Genomic DNA, 27,828 nt, shown 5'->3' on the forward strand with positions numbered 1-27,828 from the left:
TGGCCGTTTTTGCATTTCGCCTTCTTTGCAATTCAGACGCCATGCAAAGGTTTATTTCTCACAGTGGCAGGTTCATGCACAAATGAAGATATCAGGTACAGGCACAGAACTGAAAAATGCAAAATCAAAATGAAGGTATAAAAATCACCACAGATCATAATCAGCATTGTATGTGCTTCACACATTACAGATGTGAGCGAGAGGCAGGCTAGACGACATAGTCCAGTGGACGATTGAAACCTCCTTTCCGGTTCATATATTGACTGCAAGGAAAAAGAACACAAAGAAAAACATCAGAAATTAACCATAACAGTAAAAAGCAAAAGCTCAGCAACACTCACCGATACTTCCGCTTGTGAATGACATGCACAGCACCTACATTGTTGCCAGGTATATGCTTGCCCTGGAAATGCATACAACATTTAGCACTATGTTATGCACACAAAAACTTGTTCCAAAAAATGTGCAGAAAAAGAATGTGTTAATTACACTTCAAAATGTAAGAAATAATGAAATGACATTTCACTTATCCGGCTGCTTTCAACTAAAAAAACTGGCAACATGTCTGCCAGTGTCGTCAAGTGCATTTATTGTGAGGCTCCACACACACTAACAAAACGCCTCGGCTGGAATAAACTGAAAGATTAATGAATTATTGCAAAAGTGAAATGAAACAGCCATCATCATAATGCAGGCATTTGTTAGTGAAAATGTTTAACAAAAAGTGAGGGTGAGCTTTTCCTCTTTCAGCGGCAAAAAGTTGCACTGAATGAGTAATACTTATGCATTCCCATTTTTGCCTTTTCAATGCATCAGGTTAGCATAGTTTACCCTACAGTTTAACACTGAAAGCAATGTGACAGAATGCTGTACAAAATTTGGAAGCTGTATTGAGCCTATTGGCAGCACGCAGTTGAATATGGCATTATGCATTGATGAATCGTACATGCCTAGCCCATCAAAAGAGCCAGCGCTTTTGACAACTCAAGCAAGAGGGATAAAAACAGTCATGTTACTGCTGACGCTTGCTATAAATATACTTTTGTTTCAGACTTCCCCAAAATGCCACCGTACTGTTCAACCATCATAACTGCAGAGCACATGCCAAAATGGCAGTGATGTATAAGTTAATTTAGATTACTTGGATTGGTTTAGTTTGGTTTATTGGGGTTTAACGTCCCGAAGTGACTAAGGCTATGAGGGACGCCGCAGTGAATAGCTCCGGAAATTTCGACCACCTGGGGTTCTTTAACGTGCACTGACATCGCACAGTACATGGGCCTCTAGAATTTCGCCTTCGTCAAAATTCAACCGCCGCGGCCGGGATCGAACCCGCGTCTTTCGGGTTAGCAGCCAAGTGCCATAACCACTGAGCCACCGCGGCGGTAAATTACCTGGAAACAGGTACAAATTAATTAATACTGAGCTTGGCAAAACCACTGTGTAATTTAACCATAAGATCAAGAAGTGTGCTTGAGAGCTACACTGCTCATTTTTTTTACTTATAAACACAAGTTCGCTCAGAAAACAGTTGCTGTTATCTTTCTAGAGCTTTATATGCCAAGTGAAAATACAATCCTTTCTTTAACAGGACACCTTGGTGATGCTACCTGGACTTGACAAGGGAAGATGCCCTCATGGCTGCTTAAGAAAATGTGAACATCCAGCAACAATTGTACCAAGGTCTCTCAATATGTGCATCACTCCGGTGTGCCCAAAATGCTTCATTGGTCTCTTTCTTGAAGACTTTATATAAAAGCCCAGTGATAGGACACAGCTACTGTGCAATGTCTTTGGCAGTGACCTCATGGTTTCTAACATTCATGAATGAACATCTGTATTGCATGCATATAGACTCAGTACACACTACTACTTGTAAAACACATGCAAGTTACTTCTACTCAATCATTTTTGTTTACTAATGCCCAAGACGAGCAAGAAAATAATAGTAAAGTTAAAAATAATGAAGCACCTGAAGAGTTGCTGTGACTGCTACCAAGTTAACCATTGCATGAAAGCCAACAAGCACAGCTCTGCATTATGAGAATTAATGCTAGAAGTTTTAGTAAATGTAAGTGGGCTGCACTTTGCTACCTGCATATTGAATGATGAGGTAATCATGTCTCTCCATTATTCATTAAAGTCTCTCTCCTCTCCATGTTTCTAACCAGTTATTTATAAGCACATCACAATCATCATCATCAGCCTGACAACGCCCACTGCAGGACAAAGGCCTCTCCCACACCTCCCCATTTAACCCTGTCCTGTGCCAGCCGCAGCCACATTATCCCCGCAAACTTTTTAATCTCATCTGCCCGCCTAACTTCCTGCCGCCCCCTGCTATGCTTGCCTTTTATTGGAATCCAGTTCGTTAACCTTAAAGGTGCACTGAAAAGGAATCTGAACTTGCCTTTTGCCGCGGGAACTCGATCTACACGTTCCGAGCATTCTTAGAAACTTCGACTTATTGCCCTGTGTAGCCGATTTCTCTAATTAAATCGAATTAACGTCCGGCTCCCGCCTTTATTTTTGAATTCTCCCTCGTATGGTGGGCGGAGTCGACCAACGCGTGGAGTGCCTTTCAGCCAGCTCCGTGGAGACTTTGCTTTCGCTTTATGTTGTTTTTTAGGTTTCCGTGAATAAATAGTTTCATTCGCTGATAATATAGCCGCAAAATAAGCCCGCAGAAATAAAAATACGCGCGGACTATTTGCTTCTGCGGATTACTACGTATTACTCCGCCAATGGCAGAGCGGCAAGCCGCCACGGGACTGGGTGAAAGGCACTCTGCGCGTTGGTTGACTCCGCCCACCGTACGAGAAAGAATTAAAAAAAAAAAGGCGGGAGCCGGACATTAATTCGATTTAATTAGGAAAATCGGCCACACAGGTTAATAAATTGAAGTTTCTAAGAATGCTCAGAGCGTGCAGATCGAGTTCCCGCGGCAAAAAGACAAGTTCAGATTCCTCTTCAGTGCACCTTTAAAGACAATCGGTTATCTTGCCTTCACATTACATGCCCTGCCCAAGCCCATTTCTTCTCGATTTTAACTGATGTCACGTACCAACTTCAAATGTGCAACAGTTGGTTTCACCCAAGATAAAAATGTGCGTGCCGCAAGTGCCACACATTACACAATAACAACTGCTTTTTTTGTGTTTTTAATTAAGCAATAAAAGTTCAAAAACCGAGCACAAAGTAATAAAAGGATAATTATTTACCTAAAATAGTCTGTGGCCTACACAGAAAAACAGTGGCAACAGCAGTGGCTCTATGGACCTCACGAAACAATCCATGTCACATAACATATTACTTGAGGTATGTACAGTCTGCACCACGCTTATGTAGAATGCTAGATCAGAGCGCTCCAGACAACAGAAGCCAAGAATACGTGACGGACTATGATTTTTGGGTAGACTGCTTGTGGCCCCTAGCTTGCACATCTATATGATTCTACCCCTGAGCAAGCATTGTGTTTAGAACCTAGCAGCTGCGGCGATGTGTCGCTTTGTTTGCAGGGCAGTGTGCCACTTGAGTTCTTTCTGAAAGGTGACGCAGACTGTAAACCCTTTTCAAAATATGCAGGCCATTTCAGATTGTATTTTGATGTATTTTGCATGCTGAAGAAACACTGCTGGCTATGGAGCACGCTGTAGAAGAGTTCCATCTGCAGCCAGGACTGATCCTGCAAACCTGGTCTTAGCGGCTACACACCACAGCCACTCGGCCATTGCAGCAGGTCCATTTCAGGACTTGCCCAAGTAGTTCTCACACCCAACTAACAAGTTCCCGATATGTCAGTGACACTTTTAAAAATGTAGAAAGTGGCGACATCTTCCCACAACCCAAAATTTTGGACCACCACAGGAGTCGCAAAGCATATATGGCTGCTATACCGCTACTACAAAATGGCCTGCATATTTTTTGGAAAATGACGTACACAGTTGCAGGGCTAAATCCATTCACAAGAGTAAACAGACACACCTTAGATGAGTCGAAGGTGGCGAAGCCCATCATCTTTATCATTTCTTTTTCCTCTTCGGTTTTTCCCTCCAGGTCCTTAGCTACAGAACAGTTCAACAGAAACATGGTCATGAACAGAATGTGCCCACATTTTAAGAATCAACCAGAACCTGAAAAAAAAACTCAAGTGCTACCTGTGATAGGTGGCCGTTCCAACAGGAATTTGGGGAGTGCTCCAGGAGTTTCCACCTTTTCTTTGCGTTCCCTTAGTGTATGAAAGACAAAAACCTATCACCATTCGTGCTCCATAAAAACGGTGATCACAAAAGCAGTGAACCACCTACATGACATTCCTAAGAAGAAATAATAGCGCACAAAAGAAGACAGGACGAATGAGAAGACACAGACAAGTGCTAACTTTCAACGGGAGATTTACTGCATGGTCGCATAGATATATACATGTCCGACAAATGCAAAAAAAAAAGAGAACAAAGGCAACGTCATCAGAACACAATATACCCGTGCCTGCACCAGCCGCTCATGCCAAAAATTCAAGTTTCTTCGTAGATAAAGTCATCGACGGCCCGCTGGCACATCCAGTTTTAGTTCCCGCTATCTTTGAAGCTTCAATGATCTCTCTTATTAGTTGATCACAGTGATAATACATAACAAATGTGCCCTTAAAAAGTAGTTGGCAAGGTGGGTCACTGTCATATGTTTTGCAATGCATCGCCAAATTCCCGTCCACGCCACCGTGGACTTTGTTCTTGTGCTCTTTCAGGCGTGCATTTATACATCTGCCCGTTTTCCCAGTGCACACCATTAAAATTTAATTCACTGCATCTGGAAGATTGGTGACCTTCTGCAGGATGAGTTGCCCGGTCAAGAGGCGAAACCCCGGCTTTACTATCAGACACAGGAAGACCCATGTCCCTAGTCGGCAGGAAGTGGTACACAAGATTCCATTGTCATGTGGAAAGTTCTACATCAGGTAAACGGGCAGATGTATAAATATACACCTAAAAGAGCACAAGAACAAAGTCTGCGGTGGTGTGGAGGGGCATTTGGCATTGCACTGCAAAACTTGTGACAGTGACCGACCGTACCGACCACTTTTTAAGGGTACAGTTGCTCTGTATTATCACCGTGCCCAACTAACAAGAGAGATCGCTGAAGGTCCGAGATTGTGCAAACTGAAATTGAGTGTGCCAGTGGGCCATCGATAACTTTATCTAGGAAGGAACTTGAATTTTTGGTGTGAACGGCTGGCGCTGGCAGGGGTACTGTGTTCCGATGACGTTGTCAACGTTCTCTTTCTTTTGCATTTAATGGACATGTATATATATATCTATGCTCCTGATCATGCAATAAATCCCCAGTTGAAAGTTCACACTTGTCCGTGTCTTCTCGTTCGTCCTATCTTCTTTTGTGTGCTATTATTTTTTTAAGTATGAACCATCAACATGCCAAAACTCATTCTCTATGTGACATTGGTAGGCATGGATACATCCCAGTGTAATCCTTTAATGCCCAAATTATGAAGGAATCAAATAAAACAATCATCTCTACATTATGCTAGCTAATGTACCCACATTCAAAAAGCTGATATCAAAACTTTGTTAGCGCCACTAAAATTTCAGAAATTTGCACCTTGCCTGTAAGCAACAATTGGCATTGGATCCACTTTATGCAGTTAGTCCAAGTTGTGCAGAAGACCAAATCAAAGGCCTTGAGCCAACTCGAAGGCCCAAAGAGAGTAAACAATGTTTTATTCAATAAGTGTCTTCCCTTTTTTTCAGCAACCTTTGACAGAAAATGAGAGACGAGGAAATGTTGGACGCTGGCTGGAAGCCACAATTTGCACCCCCTTTTTCTTCACATAGTTTGCTCACAGTGATATCAAACATTTTGAAAATCACTGGCTACTGACTGAAAACATGTCAACATCAAACTTTCTATCAAAGCTGCATGTAGCAATGAGTACAGTGTGCATACAGTACGTCCTGAATGCACCACAATGGTCAGTAAAGGGCTTTTTAAAGGAGTGTGCAACTATTCGGAATTTTCAAATAGCGAATCGAATATCCTTGTTTTCAATTCACTGAATAAATATGAATGCCATATGAAACTGTAAAAGTGCAATGAGAAGTGAAAGATGGGTGCATGCTATAAATTATTGGCCTAATGCAAAGAGCTTTATAACAAGAAAGGGAACAGAACTTAACCTTGATCGCTCAAAACATTAACAATATGAGGCAATTTCAACAGTATGCATGATCAAACATTCAGGCAGAGAGCCTCACCTGTTTAAGTGTTATTAGCACAACTGTAAGCTAGAATATTTCAAATCAGCGCTTATAGGATTTCTTCCAGCTCTAATGATACTGCTACCAAACCCAAGATGCTTTTAAAAAACAGGCTTGTGCCAATAGGGGTTTTTCGGTTCTAAGTGAATTGAAGTGAAGCCAAAGCCACTGAGCCATGACAGCAGGCATTGGATAAATTGAATATGGAATGCAGAGTGTATTTATTAAATGTGACAAGCAACTTACCTCACAGGGAGCCTTATTCCTGCACTTAGATCCAGACTGACTTCTGTGTATATTACTTTTGCCTACCAACATGCACTGACAGAGACTCTAGCACAGTGAAGCAAGTGAGAGATAAGACTGAGGCGTATAATATGCCCCCTCCCCCCACCAATCCCTAGTGCAAAATTTAATACATCTTACCTGCTCCTAGACCTCCGCCTTGGGGAGCGAGACCGTCTTCTGGGAGATCTGCACAGGAAAACAAAGACGGCCTGCTTAGTGTGTGGGGATTCGCGCTGTCTTGAGGGCAGCCTGCGCCGCTCCTTTTCGACTGCTGTGAAACCCTGTGTGCTAACGGAGGTATGGTTCGGCTCTGGACGCTGCCTGACCACCCACTGGGCCCTCCGGTCTCGCGGGGATCCCGGCTGCACTCCATGGCATCGTGCTACGTGGTCTGCTGATTGGGCTGCGGGGGGGTGTGTCGTAGGCGTAAAGTTGTGCTTGCTCCGGGACCAGTCGCGGGAGCAGGGAAAAGTGAGAGACAGGCGTGCGACGAGGGCGGAACACAGCAAGCGGCAAGATACGTGAGCGACCGTTATTTGCTGTCCCCGAGGCCTTTGCCGACGGCATTCGCGTACCTACAGGTCCCCAACATTGCAAGCCAAGAGCCTCGTGCCCCACCCTCGCAGAACCTGCGAGCGCCCGGCGAAACCCGAGTAACCGCCGCCGCTGACCTGAGTCAACCGCAGCTCTCACTGGAGTTTGCCCGCCATACCGGTCTGTGCGTGCCAACCCGTGTCTGTGCACACATCTGCTGCGGCCCGCTGTCAGGTGGCGCCAGGTGCGCACGAGTTGAAGGAGTGCAGTACAGTGCTTGCATTTGTAGTGCAGTTGCCAGCACAATAAATATGTGTACTGCAAACGTCCTACTTCTCTTGAACCGAGAGCGCATGAGCACGGCAAGAGCAGACCGGACCCCTTTTGGCTTGGTGCTCGAACCACGCAGTGGGTCTCTCTCTTCGCATGCCCTGGGACATGCAAGGAAGCTCACTCCTGGGCTATGTACTGACCCCGTGAGCAGAGGGAAGCACCCACACACTAGCTTGCTACTACAATGCTCCAAGAGCCGAGGTACATGTGCTGTAAAAAGAACCCAACTTCATTTAGCTGCCAAAGGATCACTACAGTGAGACATCTGTGGGTGTGGGCTGGCACATCAGTTCTCCAAATGTGTTCCTACCTCTCCATTTTTTTTCTTCAGCATATGTAACCTTTACTATGTTTGAACGCTTTCTTAACACCTTCCACGCACAAGACGGGCTTTCACACCAGCCATGCAACTGCTTGCCAGCAGTTGCTTGACAGCGTTTGGCCAACAATGCCTGCCATCTGCTTTTATCAGGACCGTTGACCTGGAGGTTGAGCACTTCTTTCACAGTGCCGCAAGTGTAATGTTTTGTAGTAAGCATTCTCAGTAATCTTCTTGTGTGGGTGTGTTTAAGGGCCGGAGGTATGGCGAAAGGCTGGTAGCTCATTCATGCTAGCGCAAGCAGTTTTGTGCTGTGTATAATGACCGTCACTCTGCACTCTGCTTTCAGAGGGACGGGGGCATTTAAGAAGAGGGGGATGTGGGGATTGAGCTTCTTGAGCTACCCGAGTGCGCGCCCGCTGCTGTTGTTTCGTTCGTTAGAGAGACCCCCCCCGTGGGGTGTCCGCAAGCGGCCTCGAGGCGATCACAAAAAAAACGTCAATTTGAGCGTGCATAATTAGGTGTGCAACGTCATCACTTCTGCCTTATCCGTGATGTAATGGCAGGTGCCCATGACGCAAAAAAGCAATATGGCTGCCGGTCGTTTGTCGTGTCATGAGGTCGTTTGTTTCAGTCGTGCCCGCTAGCCAAAAGGTGATATCACTATCTCGCTCACAAGAGTAAACGATCAAGTTGGCAGCATAGCCCGACTTCTCTGTGCGCTATAGAGGGCACGAACAAGATGAGAGAAAAACTGCGCGTAGAAAGGAAAGATCCTTTCGAGCCATTTCGACCCTGTCTCTTGCTGTGGAACAAAGGTTAGCGGGTATCGCTAGGGCAGGACTCTGTGGATCGGCTCTCGATACCTCGAAAGCGAGTGCCTTCTCGCGGTCAATCTGCTTTACTGACCGTCGTCAACAGCCGTGGGTCGTGAAGGAACTTGATTAATTTAGAAAGAGATGCTGCGATGCAGTTGGGTGGACTCGATATTCCAGCATGAGCTGTCGTGACCCATCAGGGCAAGCCCCGGGGACGCCAGTTCAGTCTGGCTTCAGCCCCTCGGCGCACGCTGCAATATAGGCTAGTGCTACGGCGCCAGGCCTCTCTCAAGAGACAGAATCCCACGGCCTCATGCGCGCAACGCAATACCAGCGACAATCCAATGCATTGTCTCCGTGACACTACCGCGAATTCTAAACACGATAGGAGTTGCCACGCTGGGCCCTGAAAACCTCTTCAGGCTGGAAAATTATCCTAGCTGCTCCCAAGAAGTCCGGCCAGTTTTGCTGCCCTTACACAGCGTCCTACCAAGCCAGGCCTCTGCTCTGCCACTCCTCGACGCAGCGCGAGGATGCTCAAACGTGCAGTCCCCTTCGGCGTCAGCGATTGCATCTACGCAAAAGACAGCTGGCTGCATTCATCTTGCTTCACTTCCGAATAAAGGTTCCTCTCTCATGCACCCATCGACCCGAAGTTACAAATCCGAAAGTTTGCTGACAGATCCTAACTACCTGCAACGGAGGATAGAAAGGAGTCCCATGCGCGTACCACCTGGCTTAACTAGCCCTCAAGCTTACAATTGAATGCAGTAACTACAAAGGCAGGAACTGCCCCACGTTGGGCGCCAATTATGTGGGATCACCAAAACCCAGTAACAGTGTGTTATTAGGTGCACTTCGCCCAAATAATGCAGGTTCGGGCCAGAGCAAGCTGAGGGCACTGCCAGCGTTTCCTGCGCACCTGCGCTCTTGCTCCGAAGGAAGGACGGCGCAGTTATTTAAGAGCACAAGTGTTTATTATACCATTACAGAACACTGCACTAATCCCTAGAACCCAGTACAGCCCATAGCACAGCCGCAGCACCCGAAAGTGGGCCCACGGAGCCACGCGCGCAAAGCAAAGACTACCTATGAGCGTGACGGCACAGCTAAGGGCTATCGCATGCCGCGCAGCCAACCAAAGGGTTAAATCACACGCAACGCAATATGAGGGAGGGTGGGGTATACGCGGAGCACATCTTGACGACACAGGTCGCATGTCGATGGCTCATTGCACGTCTTCACCTGGCAATGGCCGGTGATGACGGAGAACCAGCCAGACAGGCCCTCCCGAATCTGGAGCGCATCGATGCCGCACAGGCGGGCAACACAACTCCGGAGGTTCGGGCCTGGACTCAAGCCTACATACTAGGTGCGCATGTTAAGACACCCGCGCTCTTGGACCCCCGGCAAAGGCCGGGGCACCAAGGAGCCAAACTCTACGCACCATTCTGCTGCCCGAGTCGGTGGCAATCTCCCCGTTCATTTCCCGCTTGGGGCCTTTCGCCAAAACAACGCCCCCCTACTGTCACTCGGAGTGACCCAATGGGGACACGAGGTCGAAGCGGGAGGAACGGCAGAGAGGGTGATTTACTGCGGTTCTCAAAAGAGCTTCCCTTGCAAGAGGACAAGCAGTGCGGGCGCCCGCATTCCACTCGCGGACGCCCCACGGGGGGTCTCTCTAACGAACGAAACGGCAGCAGCGGGCGCACACTCGGGTAGCTCAAGAAGCTCAATCCCCACAAGGTACAGAACACTTGTAACAGTTCAATGTGATCGTGTCATTGCTAGAAAACTAGAAAACAGATATACCATGTCCACGAGCTGTCCAATTTTGCCATCAAGTAACCAAGCTTTCAAAAAGCACCTGCTACAAATGTGAGCAATACATCCCTTCTCACCTCCCCCTTTTATCTGCCTTACAACAAAATATTTGCATTACTCAAGCAGAAGACAAGATGGGTAGCAAAAATGCATTTCTCACTGAATTCAGCATGTTCTTTAAAACTGCATGTTCGAGAAAAAAAAATCTGCATCTTGGAGGCTCCCTCTGTATGGACAGAATTGCACCCTTCCGAAACTTCACCATGCCTATCCCTGCTTGTACTGCTGTGGCCGCTTTGGTAGCAAACTCAGGGCTAAACAATATGCGAAGAATGTGCACAAACAAGCATGTAGACAACAGTCAATTACTCTTTTATGCTTTTGAAAGTTTTCAACACTTGCACGACCCCAATTTTCCCATATGATGCACAGCCAACCAATGTGGGGCACAAAAATGCCACGGAAAAAAAAAAAAAGGAGTGACCAGAAAATTGCACAAAGGAAATTATTTCATAAATTAAAACTCCTGTAGTGCTATTACCTATCTAAGTGTCATTTAATTGTTCAGTTCACAACTAGATAAATAACTGAATTGTACTCCAACTTATCATAGAGAAACCACAGAACACAAAAGGTATAAAAAAAAACATATTACAGTAGAATCTCAATGATACAATCACGGATGATATGAATTTGTTAAATTCTCAGGCCAAATAGGCCAAAGTGCACTGTGTACAAGTCTGTCCCAAAACTTCCCAGAATGTTTTGCAGTCGGCTACGCCGCCTGGCAGCGGCGGCGCTTCGGGCGGGGAGGTTAGTGGGGAATCTAAGCTTCGAAATGAGACCGGCCTCAGTTGCCTGCGGGCAGTTGTTGAGGCAGGTCACGCTCCACGCAGAGCTATCTACTGCACCCTCGGCGAAAAAAAAAAAAAAGGACCAATTTTTGGAGCAGCGTTATGCAATCAAGTTTTGTGTGAAACTGGGTAAAAACGGGGCGGAGACGCTCTAAATGCTTCGGAAAGCCTGTGGTGACGACGCGATGAAACAAAGACAAACTTTCATGTGGCACAAGAGGTTCCGGGAAGGTCAGGAGTCTGTCAACGACAACGACCGCTCGATACGCCCGTCGACATCACAAACGAACGACTCGGTGCAAAAAGTGTGTCAAGTTTTGAACAAGCACTGGTGATTAAGTGTTAGGATGATTGCAGAGGAGTGTGGAATACCCAAAACAATCGTTCATCACTTTTTAACGGAGGATCTTTAAATGAGGAAAGTCTGCGCGAAAATGGTGCCAAAAGTCCTGATGAGTGAGATGAAGGAAGAGCGTTTTTTGAGGTGCCAGGAATTGCATGAACGCAACGAAACAGACCCAGAATTTTTGGACAGAGTGATCCCAGGGGACGAGACGTGGATTGCTGAGTACGATCCCGAATCAAAGCGTCCGGGCAGCGAGTGGTAAACCACGGAGTCTCCTCGCCCGAAAAAAGCAAGGATGAGTAAATCACAAATCAAGGTAATGCTCATTGAGTTTTTTGACAGAAAAGGTGTGGTTCACGGTGAATTCGTGCCACAGGGACAAACAGTCAACAAGGAGTTTTACTGTGAAGTGCTCAAACGGTTGCACAACAGGGTTCGACGCGTCTGAAAAGAAATTCGCGGGAATTGGATCATGCACCACGACAACGCGTCAAGCCACACCGCGCTCATTGCCTCCGAGTTGCTGGCCAAAATGGGTGTGGCAACACTACCCCAGCCGCCGTACAGCCTCGATCTGGCACCACCGGACTTCTTTTTGTTCCCAAGGATCAAAAGAACCCTGAAAAGAACAAGGCATGGGATCCTGGAGGCGGTAAAAGCAGCTGCGACGACCTCACTGAAGAAGGCTCTCGCTGACAACTTCCATGGCGCCTTCAATGATTGGGTGAAGCGTTGGCAACAGGGCATCGAAGCAGGGGGAGAATACTTTGAAAAGTTATAAAAAAATTGTAAACTGATACTGAATAAATGATTTATAACAAGAAATTCCGGAAACTTTTGGGACAGACCATGTACAATGGGCGGAACTCGGGATGTTCCAAAAGCTATCCCGTGCCACTACAGCTGATACGAATGCAGGGGCCACAATCGCACCTGCGAGCACTAAGTGCTGCCCTTACCTTCTGTCTGCAGCATTTAAACCAACTGTTGGCAATTGAAATTTGAAAGAGACTGAAAATTTGTTCAAATTACACTAAGTTCACATTAAGGGAAGCCTTTTTAATGAATTGCACTGGATGCAGATGGGACCAAAGCATCAGTTCAAATAAAGAGGAAGAAGTTCTAATTAAGTGATATCAATCAAGTTAATTAACAAAAACCCTTAATGGTAGAAACACAGCACCTGCTTCGCCGCCGGCGTGGTGAACGATTGCGAAGTCTCGGAGACAAAGAGCGGGACCGGCTCCTATGTCGTTCTGAAAAGACAATGAAGGAGAACATTTCACAATCATCACAAGAAAATACTAGTTAGCAGTGGTGGAACTGACAACAGGTTTCCTGTAGCAGCTTTTGAAGCAGAATAACTTGCCATTTGTATCAGCAATTTCAGCTTTTGCAGCAGGCAAAATGACATTTTGTAGCAGAAGCTCTAGCTTTCGTAAAAAAAAATATTGCGTACATACAATAAAAAAAAAGCATAAGCTCTACGCCCAAATTTCATCATTGTAAGCGCTCCTTCTTGAAAGGAAAACCCTACAATGGGTAAATGGATGAAAGATCTTGCTGAACAGTGTAATTTTATTCAGGATGAAAAATAACGAGACATAATAAAAAACTACACAAAATTATTTTGACTTTTTTCAATGATTCTAGCTTCGACAATGCCACTGGCGAAATGACATCAGAGGTGGCTATTAAAGAGGCAGGAAGTTATGCATTGCTGGTGAAATCAACGAGACAGCTCGCTGAACAAATGAGAAGTGACAGCTCAAGCATCAATGGGAGCAGCACAATCCTTTCTACGTTCCCTTGCAATGCCTAGAAAGCAGTGCTGGCAGAGGAATTCTGCCCAAACGTCGCTCTTTTGACGATATGTAACTCGCTCAGTGTTCGTGTGTCTGTTCCCATGCGCTCAGCCCTCTCTCTGATGGGCTCATAAACGTTGTTGCTTTCGAACGATTATCATCGCAGTGACTGCAGCAATAATATTTTTTTCTCAGCCCATAAACAATGCTCAACTGAACTCAGCACTTTGCTTTGACAGTTAGCTAAAGTTCCTCATGAAAAATTTCACGATGCTTAGATCATTCGCAAGAGTGGCAGTCTTTCAAAAGAATGCAGGACAGCTTCAGTTTATTTACAGTACTGCTAACTCCCTAAATGAAATTTACACCATTACATAACTAAAGAATAAAAATAAACAGGAAGAAGCAAATGGGAACAATCATGCTAAAAAGTGACAACATTATGACATAAGAGAGAAAAACTGAGAGAAAAAGGTTCAAAGATTTCAGTACTCGCTATTTAGTTTTATGGCTGAAAATAGTTAATCAAACTGCCCTGCTACATAGGCTAGGCCCTCTTCTTTCAACATGACACTGCCGTGTGCCAACTGCTTCAAGTTTTCTCTTTTTAACAGCTTTAGAACTGTCCAGCGCCCTTGTCTGCACTCATGAAATGGTTTAGTATTTGGTTGCTTGGTCAGTTGGACAGATAAATAACCAGCATCAAACACAGCCGAAACGAGGCCTGGCTTAGCGAGACCCCGAGTGGCGTAAAAACAGCACTGGAAGTTCATGTGCTCTGTTTCTACCAATCCAAGCTTCTGTTTTGATCCAATCCACAATTGCCATGGCCAAAAATATGCTTTTCTCTTTTAGATTTCCTTAGTGGTGGGGTGTCCTCTCGACAGATTTTCCATGACTACAAAGCACGAAAACAAACTTTCCAAAGAGGGCATTCACTCCGCGATTGGTTTCTTGCCTGCTCTGCGGCCACGTCTGGAAAAAAGCGTTCATAAGTGCCATCAACGGCGAACGTGCACCACCGTCTCGCAAAAAGAATTCATTTGCTTCTTTTCTATAGCGCACACAACAACCAAACCTGGTGAGAAGTTTCTATATTAAATTAGGAATCCAAAACAACACAAATTTCAAAAGTTTTTTTTGGTGAAAATTGTGATATTAGCCCTGTACCCCCCCTAGAGCGACCCTTTATTATTTTTCATAAGAAACACAAGTGATATATAAATATTTACCTAAATGAAGCGTTTCTGAATTTCACACACACACACATGCATGCACGCACGCACATATTTCTCAAATGGATACAAGCCTTGCTTTCTGAACTAGGTTGGAAACATACGCAACCCCATACTGATAAAAAATAAAACTTATACCCCTGTCATACTGGAACATTTAATTCAACAGGCAAGGGAACGGAAGTTAGGGGTTCACTATGACACACATAAGGGAAGATAACAGTCAATGAAACCAAGAAGCATAGGGGAATGTTTTATTTTTTATTTGTGGTTTTGATCAGTGGGAGATTATTAGCATAATTATTTGTGTAATAGTGTAATCAAGATAACTGATTAGAAAGCAGACGAAAAAACAGCCACATGCCACCGGTGGGATCCGAACCCACGACCTCCGAATTTCAAGTCTGGTGCTCACCCAACTAAGCTACGGCGGCGGCAGTCCATCCTTCTGCTTTCGGGGATATTTATGTTGCATGTAACCTAACCTCGAGAGTCACCACCACCGCCACCCTTGTCCACGACAGCATGCGGTTGTTTTTCCCGCTGTTTTCTCATCAATTATTCTTCAGCAATAAGATAATTAAAATATTAATCCGACAAATACCACAAATAAAAAAAATCCCCCCTATGCTCTGGTTTCGTTGATTGTTGGCTTCTTTCATATGAGTGTCAAAACAAGCCCCTAATTTCAAATCCCTTGCCTGCTCGATAGCTTAACAAAAGCCTCGGTTCTGACATTCTTGATGCCGTATAGGTAGCATAAGAGGGTTTTTGCACAGCTTCCGCGCTAACCGTTTGATCACATGACGCTCGTGGTAATACAAGATGTGCTATGTCCGCCGCTGTGGGCGAGGGTGGCGGACGTAAAAAAAATTCTTGCTGAAGGATATTCGTGAAATGCTGTCCTTCAACATCACAGACATACTGCAACTATATTAGGGCTCCTTTAAGAATAGGGGGTCCCTATCAGTTAGAGGGATACGGGAATAGCGGGGTGCCAGTTTGCATGCGCAAAACAATAGTGCCTCAAAGTGACTCTGGCTGTGAGGGACGTTGTAGTGGAGGGCTCTAGATAATTTCGACCACCTGGGGTTCTTTAACATGCACTGACAGTGCACAGAACACAGGCCTCTAGCATTTCGCCTCCGTCAAAATGCAACCGCCGCTGCCGGGATTGACTCGCGTCTTCTGGGTCGGCAAGTAAGCAGCATAACCACTGAGCCACCGCGGCGGCTGAGTTATTGTCCTGCGCATGCCTACTGGTGCCCCACAATTTCCCTATCCCCATAACTGAGAGGGTCCCCCATTATAAAACTCGCCAGTGTAGTTTACTCAATGCACTGTTTGTAATAAATGTGATATGGCAGTCTCAGCCAGTTTCAGAAACCTTCAGATAATTTCTCAAATGACGATCCCCATGCTTGCACGCAACGTGAATTTTACTGCTGCTGCTGATGTTCCATCACCGCAGTGATGCGAGCGCCCGCAACCGAAAGCACAAAAACGAAACTATACTGAGAGAGAGAGAGAGCGTACGAGCAGCGCTCTACGAAATGCACCTACATGGGCTGGCTGTGCGGATTTTTTTTTTGTCTTCTCCTTTTTCCTTTTCCATATACCTAAAAGACCATTCTAACTGATGAAACTTGTGCAGTGTGAAAGTGGTTACCGTGAATACACCACTGGAGTGCTCGTATGCCACAGCTTTGACCGCCCCTCTATCCTCTTTAAAGGGACACTGAGGAGAAATTGAAGTTCGCTTGTGTCGACAGAATACCAGATCCTGATTACAAAAACACCACTCATACTGAAAACAAAGCTCTTGTAACGTAGAAAAGAGCAAGAACCAAAATACAGGTATCGCCGCCACAGGCCAAACTCGCAAGTACAAGCGTGATGACGTCATAGGACAAAACAGTGTTGCTAGAACCAAGGCTTCTAGTAACACTGGGACACGAGAAGCCACGAATCACTGAGGCGCAGCCAATGCATGCGCAAATCTCCTTGACGACGTCAGATGGCGCCACGTGCCCGGCAGCTACCCGCGCGCCTGCAGCATCGGGACCAATCAGCGCCGGCTCACCGACGCTAGGCGGGCTCCTGGTATTCCGCTAACGGTAACAAGGTACACGGTATGCGGTATGCGTGAACTTCGTTGACGACTTCGAGAACGGGATTCATCGTAACGCTGGCAAAACGCCGTTGCAAACGTAAACGAAGCGACGGTAGGGACGGCCGCAATAGCCGATAGATGCTTTCAACGTGCGGCCGGCGGTAGCTTTCTTTTTGGCTGCTGCTAGGCTGCTCTGCTGGCCGTCAGAAATCACGGAGTCTGCGTTACGTCATGTGCACGTCGTGTTTCACGTCACTTAGTCCTGTGTCGTCATAGGAGAATCCCAAGTTTGATTCAGAGCGGCAGGAAAAACTTTTCAACTTCGAATCAAAATTTCTTAGAAATAAATGAATCTTTCGCTTCCGGCCAAGTGGCAACAAAGCCATGAAATGCCGAACTATCGGATTTTGCTATAAAAAAAAAATATTAATAGAGCTCTCCTCACTGTCCTTTTAAGCTCTGCATCAAAGCGCACCGCACAGGGTTGGGATTGAAAACGGTAAGAGCACTGGTGCCTGTTCACATTCTTTGTCACTGTGCTCACGGTCAACTATCAGGTCGTGGCACTACGCCAACTATGCACTGACGTGTCGCGTGATGCTGCACTTCCGTTTTCTGATCCACGAGCGCTGAGCGGCTGCGGCGGCTCTCGCGATGACCATCAACGAATTTCTTTCAAGCAAGGCCTGGCACTATCGTGCGTGCGCTTTTGCCGCGTCCTGGTGATAGGCTACACAAGGTAAACACAGGTTCATTATTGTGTGACATGAGTGAGTTTTTGATCACCAGTTCAGAAGAACAGGAAAACCCATGATTTTTCAGATATTCGTTCAATACTTCCAACAGAAATATGTGGTACAATTAAAATTGATCAGCAAAATCTATTCACTAGCTATTTGAAAATTTCTAATATTTCCATACAAGGTGAGCGCAGCCAACATTTGAAAGCGCCGGCTTCAGTTTTGGTTTCATTCTTTACATCGTTTTCAACGACCTTTAGGCACAGGTGTGGCACAAAACTTGATTCTGTACCAGCATGCAACACGATTTGAGATTAGGAGGAGTTTGGCACAACTGGTGCAGCAGTTCCATCATTGACTTATAGATGATGTGAATACCACAAGGAAGCTAACAGGCATGGTTAGCAAGAAATCAAGTGTCCCAAGGCACTTTAGTCCCAAGATTTTTTTTTTTTGTTATGTTAGTTTTCTGATGTATTATTGATATGCCCACTCCTGCCTAAGGCCTCAAACTGAGGCCGGCAGTATCCTGTAAATAAAAAATCCCAAGATCTGTCAGAATAGCAGCTCGGCTGCTGTGCTGCCATTGTCTAACCTGCACCAAACCAGGGATGGATTGGGTGGCTCAGTGGTATTAAGATCGACGTCAACAAGTCTCGCCGGGTGGCCGCCAGCACACCTGTTTCTACTGTGCATAGCTGCGGGCAACTTCAGCGTGATTACTTTCGGGCCTGCCGCCTTGGACCGCACGCACGGAGAGGACCCAGGTGAAAGCTGACTTCAATTACGGAGTTTGCCCGGTTGGAGTACAGGACCAAAACCAGACCCCCTTCCTAAGTGCCTGCACGTGTAGAACGCCGCCGCCGCCTCGGGGAGACGAACGTTATCTTCCCCATTTGCCATGACCGTGCCAGGGAACAAGGGGCCTCGTCTCCGGCTGCTCTTTGTTGTGCCAAGCACCGCGACAAGCTGGCGGGCATCATCTCCGACCCAAGCACGAGGAACCACTTTCTGGCCTTTTCGTGACCTCTTTGTTCCGGCCTCGAGCGGCGGGTGTCTTTGATTATGAGCAGATGTCGGTGACCCGCAGAAACCTTCGACTGGCCGGAGGCCATACCGCAGTCAACGCTACCTCGACGACAACCTTCTTTCCCTCAGACTCCACATGTGACGGGGGCGTGGGCATAAGTGCAGTGGTGTGTTTGTGCGCACAAGTTTGTGTTGTTTGTGATCTGGGCCCCTCCCACCCCGGCGTGGGCGTCCTCAACCTAGGGAATTTAGGGAAGGCGAACAGTATAAATGTCGAGAACGAATGCGGCAGAGCAGCTCACTTCGCCTCATTTTAAGCTCACTTCAACCCTCTTTTGGAGCCTCACTTCAGTCTCTAACCATGTTGTAAAAAGATGTAAATAAACCCTCTTGTAATCTTCCTCCCATCACCTTAACTCTTTGACTTGGCGGCACTCCTGTCCTGGTGGTGGTGGGAACGGGTGTCGAAGCTTGACCGCGGTCCCGTCAAGCAGCGAGCAGCAGCAGCGCGCTGGCAACGACCCCGAACCGAACGACCCATCATCGCCAACAACTGGTGGCAGCGCCAACAACTGGTGGCAGCGCCAACAACTGGTTGGCAGCGGTGTGATGAACCTGGTGACATGGTGCTGCATCTGCGGGTGAGTGTTTGGTTTTTGCTTTGGGTCCTCCAGGCTTCAAATTCTGGGTTAACAATTTGAACTGCTGGTTGATCGGTGTTTGTGTGTCTGTAGCACAGAGGTAGTTGCACAGAATCACCATGAGCGAGCAAAACCAATATTTAAAAGCAGCGACCGTGGACCTGACGAGGTTGTCGAGGACAGAACTGTTGTTCTTGTGCGACGAGTTAAGTGTGGATGTGGAGGAAAGAGCGAAAGATGCGGATATTATCCAGGCAATCAAAAGTTTTGAAACGGAAGAAGAAGATGATTTTGAAATTGCTTGGGATAATACGCACAGGTGGGCAAAAGAACAGGAGCGTGAAAGAGCTGAAGAAATGGAAATTCAGGAGCGTAAAAGAGCTGAGGAAGCGGAAAGAGTGAAACTAGAGGCGCAGCTACAGGAGAGTAAAAGAGCTCGGGACGAGGCTATGGAGAAACTAGCAGCGGAGCTAAAGGAGCTTAAACTCGAAGCTGAGAAAAGGCGGCTCGCAAGGCTCAGTGGTCTTAATGGGAACGAAGTAGCAATGAGTGACGCTATCTCCGTTCAGACAGAGCCCTTAACGTTCCGGTCCATCGCCGAGCTGGAGAGACGCGACGCCGTAAGAGTGGATTGTGAAATGGCGCACAATCGGCATGGATGGTACAAGACAGAGCACGGCCAAAGTAGAGAGGCTACAGAGACGGTTTCAGAGTTAGCTAGGAGTAACTCCGCTAGATCTCGTTCAGAAAACGTGTGGAGAGGACATGGATGGCGTCGGACAAAGCCGAGCCAAGAGAGACCTCCGAGGCTAGCTAGCGAGACCGTTGCCCAGTCAGATAGTCGCAAACCTGCGATTAAGGGCCAAGAAACGGAGTCTAACCGGCACCCGCGGTTTAGAAAAGAGAGAGCTCCGAAGAGAGGCTGTGCAGTGAGAGTAGGAACCGTGGCCGATTTGGTTAAGCGCGAGGACGCTAGAAAGGGGCCTGTACAGGCGACTAACCGGCACGGGTGTGAAAGGGATAATTTCCCCAAAGGCAGAGGTTTCAAAAGGGAAACAAAGGGGAGCCCTTTAGGAATTGTGAATCGTGGCAACTCCGATTTGAGGCGTCACTGCGGTGCCAGTGAACAAGCCAGTGTTATGGCTACAATAATGGCTGCGTTTGGGCGAGTTGGTTAGACATGTTAAACCTGGAAAGCGCATAAAAACAACGGACAACAGAAAGAGACAGACACACGAGCGCTTCCTTCCAACTGATGACAGAAAGAGACAGACACACGAGCGCTTCCTTCCAACTGATCAGTTGGAAGGAAGCGCTCGTGTGTCTGTCTCTTTCTGTTGTCCGTTGTTTTTATGCGCTTTCCAGGTTTAACAAGTTATGGCTACCTCGGCGAAGCTGGCGTATAAAGAGTGTGAAGCTGCTGTCGGGTTAGAACGCAGTATTGAACGCCATGCTGAGACAAAGGACGAGAGCCCGATTATAGATGAGCAGTGCGTTTCAGAGGAAAGCACTGAGAGCGGTAAGCCAGCTGCAGAGGACTACCTTCAGGGGAGCGAACTGCTCATTTCCGGGGCAGCTGAAGGTCCGTCTGTCAGCTCTGTGGAGATGACCATCTGTTGCGAAGGCAAAGAGGTCGATTTTGTGACTAAGGAAGGATCACGCGATGCATGTCAAGGGCTGGAGGAAACAGTCTTGGCTCATGCGGTGCACGCGGAAAGTCCAAAGCGAAAAAGGAAGAGGGCGAGGACAAAAAGGAAACGGATGAAATGTCAGGCCCTAAATTCACGTGTGCGGACAGGTGCTAGTGTTAGCACAGATGAAAATGCGGCAGAAGGGAAAGAGAAGCCTTCCCGCATTAGAGCTCGCAAGCTTGCGGCTAAAGTTACTGGTCAGGCGACACGCGTGGATTGTTGTAAACCTGACCGCAGTAACAGAAAGGGAAGACCGCATCTTCCAAGCAGAGCAGGAGGGGGGTTTTTCAAAGGGCATCGGCCTGCGAGAAAGCTCAGACCACTCCGACCTGACAAGAAGGCGGAAAGGGAAAAGGCAAAGCGGCCCGAGAGACCGGGAAGCGCTAGGTTGCGCGACCGTCAGCGCATGCGAGCACAGGGATTGAGAAACAGAGACCCAGCACGCAGGCATGTTCACCGCGCGCAGTTGAAAAAAAGGATGCGTCCTTCACTTTCGGCACTGGATTCCCGGAAGCGCGCAGGGCGAAAGGGTAGCCGAGCTTCGTGCTGGGGGCGACAACAAAGAACAGCTTCCCGCGCTGGTCGCTGTGCGGCGCCAAGAGCCGGTTCTCGACTTTGCAGGTGCTACCAAGGCTTTCTGAGCGTGTCGAGGGGGCGCGGAGACGACAGATGGACTCGTAGATGGCTTTTTTCAGAGGCCTTTTGTAGCGAAATGACAACAGTGTCATCAGTCAGAGCGCGACCCCAGCGGGCGCGTCTGAAGGGCTAATCACTTCGACACGGCGGAGGCGAGTCAGCTTTCACCCCCCGCGTAGCCATTCGAAGTAGCTGGTTTTTTGTTCCTTTTTTTTTGTGGGCTAAATCGAGAGGGGAAAGGCTACTTTGTTTTGAGCTAAAGATTTAGAGTGATCGGACGTTACTGTATTTTCTCTTAAAATTGAAAAGATTAAAGTCAATTAGAAATTAGTGGCAGTTTGCCGTGCTACCAAGTGATAGGGGCACTTACACGAGTGCAGCGAAGATTCCCGAGTAGACGATGTGCTGTTTGCATAGCTGGAACCGTTCAGAGCATTCAAGTTTTGCTGTGTTTGAAGGTTGGCACAGGTTTCTTTTGTATCGATAGTAGACTCACACGTGTCAGACTTGGTTGAGGTACCTGGCGGTTGTTGCTACATTAACGGCAGTGTAGCTAATGCCTTGCGAAGGCAAAGAAAGTGCGTGTATTTGTGCTCATTTGCGTACTCGTGTTTCCTGGCGCGTGGTTAGTTATCCGATTGCGGTATTCGGAGATTAACCAAATGAAGTGGCTGAAGAATTTTGTGGAGAACGCTTGTAGCAGCTTGTGTACAGGTTATGGTGCCTGACACAATGAGTATAAGAGAAGTATTGCGCCAGTACTGGAATGAGTACGGATTCTGATGAGCAGTCGTATCTTTGTGAGGTTAACTGGAGCAGTTGATTCTCAGTCTCGAGCGATCAAGGTTCTTTGAGAAGAGCCAGGGAATTAAACTGAGCGTGGGCCAAATTTTAAGCAGACTTTCTATATTCGGGTGGTATTGGGGATCAGAGCTTTATTGATAAGGAATGGAGTTTCTATTCAAAATTTGTAGGCTTTGACACACCACCGCTTATCGTACAACGTGGCAGTCTGTCTTTGGCGACCTCAGATGTGACGCGGACGCTCGCTTTAACCCTAAATTCGGGCAAAATTGAGGGGTCAGTATTCTGGAGCAGGGTTTTGTTTGGCACTAAAAGGAAGCCTGGTGGGTCTTGAGTGAATTCCAAGCGCTTGCGCGTGGAGCGGTGCTTTGTTGTTTGGAACGTCCCATCTGTGCTTTCCTTTGTTGGTGGTTTGGTGTTTTGGGTTTGCCTTGGAAGTTGATGTTGCAAGCCAAGATATCATCGTGGACGCGAGCCCATCTCTTCCTGCCCAGCGGTGGGGACCGCTGGCCATTCGAGATTTTCCGGGCCGCGGAGGAGCTATTAAGATCGACGTCAACAAGTCTCGCCGGGTGGCCGCCAGCACACCTGTTTCTACTGTGCATAGCTGCGGGCAACTTCAGCGTGATTACTTTCGGGCCTGCCGCCTTGGACCGCACGCACGGAGAGGACCCAGGTGAAAGCTGACTTCAATTACGGAGTTTGCCCGATTGGAGTACAGGACCAAAACCAGACCCCCTTCCTAAGTGCCTGCACGTGTAGAACGCCGCCGCCGCCTCGGGGAGACGAACGTTATCTTCCCCATTTGCCGTGACCGTGCCAGGGAACAAGGGGCCTTGTCTCCGGCTGCTCTTTGTTGTGCCAAGCACCGCGACAAGCTGGCGGGCATCATCTCCGACCCAAGCACGAGGAACCACTTTCTGGCCTTTTCGTGACCTCTTTGTTCCGGCCTCGAGCGGCGGGTGTCTTTGATTATGAGCAGATGTCGGTGACCCGCAGAAACCTTCGACTGGCCGGAGGCCATACCGCAGTCAACGCTACCTCGACGACAACCTTCTTTCCCTCAGACTCCACATGTGACGGGGGCGTGGGCCTAAGTACAGTGGTGTGTTTGTGCGCACAAGTTTGTGTTGTTTGTGATCTGGGCCCCTCCCACCCCGGCGTGGGCGTCCTCAACCTAGGGAATTTAGGGAAGGCGAACAGTATAAATGTCGAGAACGAATGCGGCAGAGCAGCTCACTTCGCCTCATTTTAAGCTCACTTCAACCCTCTTTTGGAGCCTCACTTCAGTCTCTAACCATGTTGTAAAAAGATGTAAATAAACCCTCTTGTAATCTTCCTCCCATCACCTTAACTCTTTGACTTGGCGGCACTCCTGTCCTGGTGGTGGTGGGAACGGGTGTCGAAGCTTGACCGCGGTCCCGTCAAGCAGCGAGCAGCAGCAGCGAGCTGGCAACGACCCCGAACCGAACGACCCATCATCGCCAACAACTGGTGGCAGTGCCAACAACTGGTGGCAGCGCCAACAGTGGTAAGGCGCCCGTCTACCGAGACGGAGTACCCAGGTTCGAACCCGACCACGGTGGCTGCGTTTCGATGGAGGCGAAAAGCAAGATGTGCCTGTGCTGTGCAATGTCAGTGTACGTTAAAGATCCCCAGGTGGTCAAAATTATTCCGGAGACCCCCACTACGGCACCTCTTTCTCTCTTTCTTCTTTCACTCCTACCTTCCTTCCCTTACGGCGCGGTATATGTGAGACAGATACTGCGCCATTTCCCTTCCTCAAAAACCAATTCACCAATTCATTTAAGAGAGGGGCCTTCCCCTGCCACCCCACAAGCGAAAAATCTGACATGGGAAAACTATGCTGAAGCCCATTTTTATGGACCAAAAAAGTAAAAAAAAAAAATGCTTCAAATGGACCCCCCCCCCCCCCCCCCACACACACACACACACAACCACCTCCTCCAAGGGTGACCCATAAATCTGCCCCTGAAAGAGGCATGCAAGTTTCAAGACTTGCACTGTAGCCAGTGCCACAAGTATAGGCCATTGGGTTCCAGACAGCAGCGTGGCCAGCTATGTGGCACCTGTCCGCAGCATATTCAGTAACTACCAATCAACTGCCAACCAACTACGGACAGCAATGTCACAGTTGTGGCAATGACACCAACTTTCAAGAGGTGCCACATTCCAGTCTGTGTTACTATCTCAAACTACACTGCTAACCAGTGTTGTCAGTAACGCGTTACAAGTAACTGCGTTACCGGTAATGCGTTACTTTTTTTGGTAACTTAGTAACGTACTCGTTACCATTTCGGAACTGTAACGGGTAACATACTTATGTTAACATTTTCCGGGAACATGAGGTGTCACGTTACTAGTTACTTTTAATTCCAATTGTCCCCCTTCGCCTCTTTTTCAGAAAAAAAACCCGCCGAAAATGATGTTGCAAATAAACAAAATCTACAGGTGCTCTCGACAACCCTTGCTGCGGCTCGCATGCGAGAAAACACCTTTCCTTAACGACGCACTCAACTAAAAAAAAAAGCACGAACACGCATTCACACACTTGTCTTCGCCCCCAAACCACTCACACAACTCTCTAAAGAGTGGACGCATGCCGAGCCACCAATGGACCATTTGCAGAAATCTGTAAGTCAGTTTCTCCGTGAGCTTGTTTTCGAACCAAAAGGCCTCGGTCCCAGGCGACACTCTCGCATTCTTTGTGGAAGCAGTTCCCTCTTCTGAGCGAACTCGGGAATGTCGCCAGTTTACTTCAAGATGACCCCAAGAAAGACGTTGAAAGAGCACGGTGGTACAGCACAGAAAAGGGGATTGCAGTCAACCGGCTGTAGCACCGAAGTAGAGGAAAAAAGAAGGCAAAGGACCTTTGTTCCCGTGCCGGCAGTAGTGAGCTACCTCATACTAAACTTTCTAGAAATTTTCTGCTCAACAACACTGTCGCTCCAACTTCCCCTTTCAAAGTAATACCCCCCCTTTTCCCCTAGCCAGAACAAGGAACAACCCGCTCCCCACAGCACTGTGACAAAGGACGGTCTCCCTCCTTTTCCTGCCTAGACTCTGTTGCATGCAAGCAGAGTGCGACCATCCGGAGGTTTCATTCGCTTGAAGAATATGAGCGTGTCGCCTGGGTTTCAGATCTTTTGGCTGGAAAACAAGCCTTGCAGAGAAGACGAGTTACCGGTTACAGTTACAGCGAAGACGCACTGATTAAAATTTATGGGCATGGAGTAACGGCAAAGTAACGTGCGACACTTTTTTTTCGGTAACGGTAACGGTAATGCGTTACCTTTTTTTGTAGGTAACGTAGGGCGGTAACGTGTTCTTTTTTTTATAGGGTAACGAGTAACGTATTTAGTTACTTTTTTTCGGTAACGCCTACAACACTGCTGCTAACACATCATGACACTGGCAGCTGCATGAGTCGTTCTCGCATGCTTGTGTTGTGCCTGACAGCAGCAGTGCAGACAGACACGGAAGAATTGACGAAGCGGCTTGAAAAGCAGGTTAAAAATTTTGAAGGAGCAGCATGCTGCATTTATCAATAACAAGAGGCAGGGGTTAGGACATCAGAGCCTGACAGACACTAATGAGCAGCATCTAATGTACCATGTTGATTAATTAAAGCCGCAATGGTCAGTAAAAGAAAGGAAAAAAAAAAGGGTTTAAAAGCAAATGACTTTCAGCACACAAAAAAAAAACAGCCAAGGTATGTACGTAACAGCCAGTTTTTTTGTGAAAGTCGCAGCCATCTTCACCTTGACCTAGATGACACACAATCAGGTTTTACTTGAGCAAGATGCTGAAATGGTACGCATGCCGCATGTTATGATAACAGCCTGACCAGCGAAGTAACGGAACCAACATTACAGGGAGCTTAGTGTCTGTGTTTCGGACATCCTATGTTCGTGAGATGCATGCTGCTAATTGATGTAAACAAAAAAGCACTACACCAACCAGCCCAACCATGTACAATTTCACCAGAATATTTTGAGGCTTGCAATGTGAAACACCATAAAACATACCTCTTGGTAGCCTGCGGTCTCGATCAAGATCACGATCGCGCTGTGGGTCACGATCGCGCTGCGGGTCACGAAGGGCATCTCGCTCACGGGACCTGGACCTACCCCTATCACGATCTGCTGGGCACAGAGGTAGAAAGCAAACAGGCACAGATTAAATCGGCCACTTCAGTCAAGAATGGCATTGATCAGCTACCTGAAGTCGAACTCAAGTTTTCAGGTGAAACATGCTCCAGATATTCCAACACATATGACAACATCACAACCACGCTTAGCACTCCTTTGAATACAAGCCTCAGTGCACCGTTCCAGTGATAAACATAAGCGCGGACTGCCGCTCAGTAGGAAGCTGCAAAACAGCCTTTCATCGTTCACCTGCCGTAGTAAGTAAATCTAAAAAGGCTGATGTCACAAGGTAACGCAGGCTTCCGTTTGAAAAACAAACCGTAGCCGTCGCCGACCCCACTAAACAACAATATCATTCGGTTGCGGCCACAACAAAGGCACGCAAGAACCCACACGACAGGCATTGCGCTCTTCTGCCTGTCCGTGCGATTTTTTTTTTTTTTTGTCCCTCGCAGCTATCGTTACCAGAGCACCGTATTAAGGAAGTCAAATACGAGAAAACCAACTAGATGCATTCGCAGCTTTACTGAAAAGCAGGTATTCACCGACCGCATTAAGCTAGGCGGGCAAATTCACTGAAATTTCACCGTCATACTTGCTCACCTCTCCTCAGCGGTGAACGTGATCGACTTCGGCCCATGGTACAGCAAAATAATTTTAGCGCGAGAAACGCTTTTGCAGATGAAACTTCAGCGCTTTACCGCAGCTTGTGCGGGGCAATACTCAGGCCATACGTAACTGGAGCGCGAACCTCAATAGTCCAGACTATGCCCAGTCGCACAATCTAAACGAAAACAAAATGCGTCAGGTGCAGCTACATGGAGGGCATATACAGTAACTCTACATGGAGGGCCAGCCGGTCTCGAGGTGGGAGCACGCGCCCCCACGAGACAGGCCGTGGCTCGTGAAGCCGCTCCCTCTCCCGTTTTTTCCACCCTACCTTTTTGAAGCGAAAGCTTCGCTACGCTAGGCCATCGCTATAAAAAAAAAGCAAAAGAAAGGATACTGCATAAAGGAAAATGTCCCAAACGTCCGAACGCCCTGTCACTTCGAGGACATATCTGCGAACACGTACGCATGCATGAAAATCGTCCGTAAAATAATGCATGCAATTTGCATTCTATATATTGTTCTATGAAGTTCTAGGTACTGCGCGGCGCTCTTCTCGAGTCTGAACTAATACCCCTCAGTCCCTCTTCCTTTCACATGTATACAAAAGTTTTTTTTCTTCTTAACGACAGCAAGCCTCCCAGGTAGCACCGAAACATTGCGATAATGTTACATTTTTGTTACGCTCAAATGTTATTTCAATGTCCTTAATGTGTCCTTTTCTTCTAATGTTTTTGTAATGTTACATATAAACGTTCGAATAACCTT

General features: G+C 47.4%; 2 protein-coding genes and 1 non-coding gene across 4 annotated transcripts in view; 1 reads left to right on the forward strand and 2 right to left on the reverse strand.

The window, feature by feature from the left end:
• LOC149349743 (guanylate binding protein 128up-like) overlaps nt 1-1,720 on the forward strand; it is a 49,090-nt gene extending 47,370 nt beyond the window's left edge. The window contains exon 10 of the transcript XR_016290158.1: nt 1,592-1,720. The gene's annotated coding sequence lies outside the window, so the exon portion shown is untranslated. The remainder of the gene's footprint in view (nt 1-1,591) is intronic.
• LOC149349745 (uncharacterized) lies at nt 1-27,337 on the reverse strand. Of its 2 annotated transcripts, none has more exons than XM_089578784.1 (8): nt 27,055-27,337; nt 26,329-26,445; nt 12,769-12,841; nt 6,696-6,743; nt 4,158-4,228; nt 3,985-4,064; nt 342-403; nt 1-263 (listed from the first exon to the last, which is right to left on the reverse strand). In XM_089578784.1, exons 1-8 carry the CDS (start codon nt 27,089-27,091, stop codon nt 209-211), a joined length of 543 nt encoding a protein of 180 aa, XP_089434910.1. In that variant the 5' UTR covers nt 27,092-27,337; the 3' UTR covers nt 1-208. The 2 variants fall into 2 exon arrangements, with proteins under 2 accessions (XP_089434910.1, XP_089434911.1); XM_089578785.1 differs by having other exon boundaries at nt 26,329-26,442; nt 27,055-27,317.
• On the reverse strand, nt 14,987-15,059 carry TRNAS-UGA (transfer RNA serine (anticodon UGA)). The gene has a single exon. It is a non-coding gene; the product is annotated as a tRNA-Ser (tRNA).
• Nucleotides 27,338-27,828: the final 491 nt, after the last annotated feature.

Source organism: Amblyomma mixtum, chromosome 3, assembly GCF_055824585.1.
Source record: "Amblyomma mixtum isolate Tamu chromosome 3, ASM5582458v1, whole genome shotgun sequence".
NCBI lineage: Eukaryota > Metazoa > Arthropoda > Arachnida > Ixodida > Ixodidae > Amblyomma > Amblyomma mixtum.

Excerpts from the sequence above, each read along its gene's own strand:
- LOC149349745 (XM_089578784.1), bottom strand. The coding sequence starts at position 27,091 with ATGGGCCGAAGTCGATCACGTTCACCGCTGAGGAGAG. Across the intron at positions 4,065-4,157 it reads GGAACGGCCACCTATCACAG|CTAAGGACCTGGAGGGAAAA; the intron begins GTAGCACTTGAG and ends ACTGTTCTGTAG. Across the intron at positions 404-3,984 it reads CCACCTTCGACTCATCTAAG|GGCAAGCATATACCTGGCAA; the intron begins GTGTGTCTGTTT and ends ATGCATTTCCAG.